Here is a 7,289-nt window from a genome sequence, read left to right as displayed (position 1 = left end):
TGTGGGATCCGAACCCTCGGCGGGAGCGCCGCCGCACTTCCCAAGTGGCGCACTGTAGCAGTGCGCCACCGGGCCGGCCCGTGACTGACTTCTTTTACTTAGCATGTTTAAAGGTTAGTTTTGCTGGATGTAGAGTTCTTGGTTGACAGTTTTGTTCTTTTTCATCACTTTGAATATGTTATTACAGTGCCTTCTAGCCTTCATTTTTTCAAATGAGAAGTTAAGCATTAATTGAATTATTCCACTGTTCATGAGTCATTTTTTTCTTGCTGTTTTCAAGATTTTGTCATTGTCTTTCAGCAGTTTGACTATGATGTGCCTAGGTTAGACTTCTTAGTATTTATCCTACTTTTGGTTACTTCAGATTTTTGGATGTGTAAATTAATGTTTTTCATCAGTATGGGGAGTTTTCAGACATTATGCCTTCAGGTTTTGTTTCTGCCCCTTTCTCTCTCTTTTCTCCTTCTGGTATTCTTCTTACAGAAATGTTGGTAGGCTTGATGTTTTCTCATAATCTATGAAGCTCTGTTTATTATTCTTCAATTTTTTTTCTCTTTGTTCTTCAGATTGGATATTTCTATTGATCTATCTTCGAGTTCACTGATTCTTTTGCTATTTTGAACCTGCTAGAGATTTATTGTACTTTCAACTCTAGAATTTCCATTTGATTCTGTTTTATTCATATTCTAAGTAAGAAACTTCTTAGTACCACATCATCAGTGCCCTTACATTTGCTTTCTTCATGCCTTTTTCGTTGGATAAAAATTTGAGATTCTTGAGATCATCAGCAATATGGGTTTATAAAAGAGAAGTATCAAGGCTAAGTGGCCTTAATGGGGCTGTCTGCTTTATTCTTGTAGGCCAACCTGACCATGAGACTATGCTGCCTAACAATTTTAACCCACGGGTAGATCATATCCAGCCTCCCTTTCCTAGGTCCTTTTGTTATTTGCCTCAGCCTCAGATTGTCGTGCCATTATGGAACTCATACCTTGGGTGAGATTTTACTCCCTCTTCAAAAAGATAAGGTTTTGTTCTCCATGCCCAAAAGTTAAACACAGGTTAATACTGTGTTTTCTACAGCATGAAACTTGTGTAATAGGTGATTTTAGGTGTTTCCAAGTCAGATCAAGAACAGTGAGAACATTATTCCCTTTTCAAGTCTTTCAATTCTGATTCTATCTGGAAAGAAGTCTTAGTTGGATACTACTATGTCTTAAAACCTCTCTTCAGAGTTGCTGCTCTCATTCTCAGGGAGTGCGCCAAGCCTCTGTCACCAATATCTGGCTAGAATTGTTTTATTTTTATTGTATTTATTTTTGCTGGTATCTGCTTAAATTTGTGATCTAAAGATTCCTTTCTGGGCCGGCCCGGTGGCGCACTGCGCTAGTGCGCCGCTTGTGAAGCGCGGCGGCGCTCCCGTCGAGGGTTCGGATCCCACATACAGACCGGTTCCCGCTCACTGGCTGAGCGAGGCGCGGGGGCAGCGCCGAGGGTTGCGATCCCGTTGCCGGTCCCGGTCCGGTACAGGGGCAACACTGAGGGTTGCGAACCGTTGCCGGACATGGAAAAAGACAAAAAAAAAAAAAAAAAGATTCCTTTCTACAAGAAGTTACTTAGGGTTGGCTGGTTAGTTCATTTGGTTAGAGTGTGGTGCCATAACACGAAGGTCATGGATTCAGATCCCCATACTGGCCAGCCACCCAAAAAAAAGAATAAAAGAAGTTACTGAGTAAAGAAAGTTGGTGTACATAAAGTACTAGCATCGGTGGTGTGAGAACACAGCATGAGTCGTGGCAGCAGGAGGTGAGGGGTGACTAGGTCTGCTGCTGTCCTTTACTCAGTGTCTATGTTTGAGGCAGGGTTCAAGGACAGTGCTGTTGAGGTAGTATTTGTAGTATTTGTCAACTCAAAGATTTTTTTATTTTCCCCTCTGTAGTGGAGCACATGATCCAGAAGAACCAGTGTCTCTTCACCGACACCCAGTGTAAGGTTTGCTGCGCCTTGCTCATTTCTGAGTCCCAGAAGCTGGCACATTACCAGGTATGCCATTGTAACTTTAGAACTGCTTTATTTTTCAGACGCAGTGTCAGGCCCCCACTTCTCCCTGGCTTGCACAGTGAAGTGTAATTCCCTCTTAGCTGCCAAGATGTTGCCTCCATGCGTGTTGGCTTGTGACTTGAAGATTGACTTAATTTCCCTGAGTCTCACCTGTCCTATCCAGATCAGGATCATGTGTATATTCCCTTGCAGTTTGGTGTAGTAGAAATTATGAGCTTTGTCTTTAAATGAGTTTGAATCACAACTCTGCTACTCACCTTGAGCAAGAAACATCACTGTCTTCAGCCTCAGTGTCCTCATCTGTGAAATAGAGATGATGATCTCATAGATTGTTGTGAAGATTAAATTTGGTATCATATAAAGTACCTCACACTCAATAAACTAAGTTTCTTCCCCCACCCTCTCCTCTTCACAAATTTTTGCGAGGATGAATCAGATGACAATCTAGTAAGTGTTTTAGAGTGCCTTAGATATGAAACAGCATTTGACTATCTTTGATCTTTTTCCTGGGTTCTTGCAGAGCAAAAAACATGCCAACAAAGTGAAGAGATACCTGGTAATCCATGGAATGGAGACATTAAAGGGGGAAACAAAGAAGCTAGACTCAGATCAGGTAATGCAGCTGCCACGTTGAGACTGTTTGCTTCCTGATGAAGCCAGCAGGCAGTTTGGCTTCAAATCCCACCCCTGTTGTGTGACTTGGGCAAATCTTGTTACTTCTCTGAGCCTTGATTTCTTCCTCTATAAAAATGAGGATGCTGTCACCACCTTTCAGGATTTTTCAAACTAAAATGAGGGAAGGTTTATAAAAAGCACCCAGCACAGAGCCTGGCACATAGTAGGGACTCAGTAAATGGAGCCATTGTTATGCATTACCGCCCAGTGGTTTGTTGGAGCAGGAAAAGAAGGTGCCCATTCCTAGGAAAAAGTAGAAGAGGGCTGCTTGCTTTCTTGAGAACCAGGGAAAAGACTTGAATGTTTTGAATACATAAGTAGAAGAAACACCTTTCCAAATGACTGTTCTGATTGAGAGGTAATTGTATTTGCTTTTTGGCTCAGAAATACTGTAAGAATTATGCTGAAATAACTCCCAGTACCTCAGAAGTATCATTATTTTTGTTCTGTAGGAGGCTATGCAAACATCATGGGATGAGAAGTCAACAGACTGGGACCCAGTCCTGGCTCTGCAACTTACTAGTTGGGTGACTTTGGACAAGTCACGTAATCTCTCTGAACTTCACCCATAGAGTAGAGATAAATCCTACTTCTTAAAGGTATTGTAAAGTGAAATTCCCATTCCTAGTAGATGCTCAATAAATAAGAGTTTACTCTGCAAACTGCTGCCTCCTATTATAGTGGTCATGGGTTTAGAAGGGCCTTGCTTGTCCCTTCTCAAAACTCACTGGACTCTTCCAGACCCCTAGTTCCACTGCTTATGATTTACAAGTCAGGAAGACAAGATTGACTCTGTGACCCTGGGCAAGTAATTTCACCTATTTGCACCTTGGTTTCTCATACTCTCGGGGTGGCTCAGTAGTTCAGATGAGATCACAGTACACCTTATCCCCCAACCCACCCTGCTGCCAAAGAAATACCAAGCCCAAAATATCAGTAGTGCCAAGCTTGAGAAATGTTGAATGAATACTCTATTCAGAAATCAGACTTTCTCAGAGAGAGTTTGGGAACCCTTAATATAGGCTTGAAACATGTCATTTTCTAACCTAATCATAATCAGCAAATAAAACCCAATGATCTGCTTGTTCAGTAGATCCTGAGCATCTACTGTGTGCCAGACTCCAGCTGGGTGCGAGGGATAAGAAACAAACATGAGTCAGATAGTCCGTGCCCAAACGTTGTGCCCAAAAGTCTCCTAAGCTATGACACTGTCAGTTTAGGGTGGCAAGTGGTATGACTGAGGTGTGTTTAATGCTCTCTGGGAGTACAGAAGAGGAACAAGTTTAATTCTTCCTGGAATATACACACAGAGGGGGTTGATAATTGTTTGCTGAATTATTTTCTAAGTAAAAGTGTCCCAGAAGAGCTGATATTTAAACTGGGCCTTGAAGCCTAAGCAGACATAATGCCAGGCAGGAAAGGAAGGAGGAGCATTCTAGACAGCAGGAATGGCCCAAGCAAAGCAAGGAAGCAACAGAAAATAAAGTGGGGAATGGCGAGTAGAGACTGAGACTGAGTAGCTAGAGAAGAATCCAGAAAGGTAGGTTGGGGTTAACGTGTGAAGGGGGCTTTAAATGCCCATTCTCCTATGGGCAGTGGGGAACCATTGAAGATTTTCTGGCTGGGCAGTGGCATGATCAGACCTGTGTTCTTTCTCCCAACCAGAAGAGCAGCAGAAGCAAAGACAAGAACCAGTGCTGCCCCATCTGTAACATGACCTTTTCCTCCCCTGTTGTGGCCCAGTCGCACTACCTGGGGAAGACCCACGCAAAGAACTTAAAGCTGAAGCAGCAATCCACTAAGGTGGAAGGTACTGGTTTTCCTGAGTAGAGCTATATCAGGACCCCTCCCGTCCTCAGGGCACCATTGCCAGATGCTCCTAGAAATGCTCACTTGGGCCACAGACTTGGAGAGGTTGAATTGCTTTTGAGAGCTCTTAAAAATGTCAAAGTAGACTCAGCTTCACTGAAATGCAACTCCAGACTTGTCCTCACCTAACCTCCCTTTCTTTGGTTATATCAATTTTTCTCTGTAGAGGCTTCTTAGCCTAAGCTTTTGTATTAACTAATAATTGTAACTCAAGAGTGCCAAAGTCCTCCAGGCCACACATACTATGAGAACATTCTATCTCCTACCTCTCCCACTTAAATTTTTCCCTCCTAGCATGAACCTGCCCTTATTACTATGTATGCCAAGTTGAAAACTACATCCTTGTCTCCTTCACATGCTCAGGTTATGCCCTGCTCACTTTAATCCTCAAAAGCTGTCTACTCAAGACAGGGACTTGCCTTTCAAAGCTGAATACTTCAGTGCTGCCACCACTGCCCAGTGAGCTGTTTGCAGCTACCATGAATTCATTCCCAGTGCTGTGACTTTTAAAATAGCCCTCTTTATCTTGTCACCACTGGGGCTCAGCCCTTACTTTCATCTCATTAACTCCTGACTTTCTGGGGTTTTTAACCTCTGCTAAGTGCAATTAGTCAAGAGTGAAAGTACTTTGATCTTTATTTCATTTTTTTTCTTGGTAATTTTTGCTTCGCTATTTTGGGCCAAGAAGTAGACTACACTATAATACTTATTCTTTTTGTTGTACGTATTATGAAAACAAGATAACAATGTTTTGGAAGGCTTCGAAGATAGAGTGAAAAATCATTCATAATTATACCCTCTTATCACACCCAAATCTAGTTATTCATGGTATCAAACAATAGAATATGGACTTTGAGGTCAAGTTTATCCTGGCATTGCTTTTTACCATTTGTGTGACTTCTCTGTGTCTGAGTTTCCCTACCTATAAAATGTTAATAATGCTATCTACTTCATAAGTTGTGAGGATAAAATAATGTTTATAAAAAACCTAGGGGACTGGCTGGTTAGCCCAATCAGTTAGATCATGGTGCTGATAAAACCAAGGTCCAGGGTGTGATCCCTGTACTGGCCAGCTGCCCCCCCCCAAAAAAAAGAAAACAAAAGAAAAACCTAGGACATAATAGATGCTCAGTGAATGACAGCTGCCATTATTAGTAGTGTAACCATTAAGATAGTTAATGAGTGGAATTCCCCTGTAAAATGCAGTAGTTGGTCAGGCATCCACCACGTGGAGCATGTCACTGGCCTTGCTTATGATCGATTCATCGTTAACTTATGCATACTGATGGCTTTTGTTTAAAGTCAGCATTGGTACCAATGATGGTACCAGCAGTTAAAGCATTAGGTCAAAGGAAGTTAGCTTAAGAACCGAACTTTATAAGGTCACAGACTTATCTTTCTATAAATGGGAAAATTCCCTGGAATATAGTTGGTCCCCAAAATTCCATACTCAAGAAGTTATTTTCCATATTTATTTTCTTCCTTTGCCACATGCAGATATATTTTTATATAGTTGTAACCATAAAGCATGTATCATTTGCATCCTGCTTTTACTTGTCATTTAACTTTGTAGTTTAAGCACATTTCCATGTTATTATACAAGTTTATAACTATATTTCTGCAATTAAACATTTTCCTAATATAAAAGTAATATAAGTTTGTTGTAGAAAATATGGAAAATACAGATTAAATGGGAAAAAAATTACCCATAACTTTACTATTTAGAGAAAACTACTGTTAACATTTTTTGAGTACTGTTTCTCCTGTAATCTTTTGTTATGTGTATGTGTGTATATACAAGGGGACTTCAAAAAGCTTGTGGAAAAAAATTAAATTAAAAGATAAAAATTAAAAATCTAAACTATATTTCTCAACATAAGCCCCATCAAGTTGAAGACACTTTTGTAAGCAATGATACCAGCCAGGGTATCCCCAGGGTCCTGGGAATTTAACCATGTCAGTGCAGTCTTTTTTACATTATTAACTGAAGAAAAATGGGTGTCCTTTAAGGATTTTTTTAAGATTAGGAAGCACTAGCCAACCACCAAAAAGAAAAAAAAGAAAGAAAGAATGTTGGGGCTGGCCAGTTAGCTCAGTTTGTTAGAGGGTCGTGCTAATAATGCCAAGGTCCAGAGTTCAATTCCTATACCAGCCAGCTGCCAAAAAAAAAAAAGATTAGGAAACAAAAAGGAGTCAGTAGGAGCCAAATCAGTACTGTAAAGTGGATGCCTCAAAACTGTCACAGAATTGCCGTTGTTTGATGAGAGGAATAGCAGGAACATTGTCCTGCTGGAGAAGGACTCTCTGGTAAAGCTTTCCCAGGCATTTTTCTTCTAGAGCTTTGGCTTATTTTCTCAAAACACTCTCATAATAAGTAGATATTATCATGCTTTGGCCCTCCAGAAAATCAACAAGCAGAATGCTTTGAGTATTCCAAAAACCAGTTGCCATGACCTTTGCTCTTGACCAGTCCACTTTTGCTTTGACTGGACCACTTCCACCTCTTGGTAGCATGGCTTTGATTGTGCTTTGTCTTCAGGATCATACTGATAAAGCCATGTATTATTTCCTGTTACAATTCTTCAAAGAAATGCCTCAGAATCTTTTTTTTTTTTTTTTCCTTTTTGTCTTTTTTCGTGTCCGGCAACGGATCGCAACCCTCAGTGTCGCGCCCGTACCGGACC

General features: G+C 41.0%; 1 protein-coding gene across 3 annotated transcripts in view; it reads left to right on the top strand.

Moving 5' to 3' along the window:
- The window catches only part of ZNF346 (zinc finger protein 346), a 28,667-nt gene that overhangs the window by 8,236 nt on the left and 13,142 nt on the right, over positions 1 to 7,289 (top strand). For 2 of the 3 annotated variants that reach the window (XM_008576033.1, XM_008576031.1), the window contains exons 2-4: positions 1,940 to 2,043; positions 2,582 to 2,674; positions 4,402 to 4,546. In XM_008576033.1, coding sequence (XP_008574255.1) covers positions 1,940 to 2,043; positions 2,582 to 2,674; positions 4,402 to 4,546 — 342 coding nt within the window. The remainder of the gene's footprint in view (positions 1 to 1,939; positions 2,044 to 2,581; positions 2,675 to 4,401; positions 4,547 to 7,289) is intronic. The other variant, XM_008576032.1, reaches the window with a different exon arrangement.

The sequence above is a fragment of the Galeopterus variegatus genome, unplaced genomic scaffold (genome assembly GCF_000696425.1).
Source record: "Galeopterus variegatus unplaced genomic scaffold, G_variegatus-3.0.2 Scaffold1275, whole genome shotgun sequence".
In the NCBI taxonomy this organism is placed as follows: Eukaryota; Metazoa; Chordata; class Mammalia; order Dermoptera; family Cynocephalidae; genus Galeopterus; species Galeopterus variegatus.
This window is presented reverse-complemented; position numbering and strand designations above follow the sequence as displayed.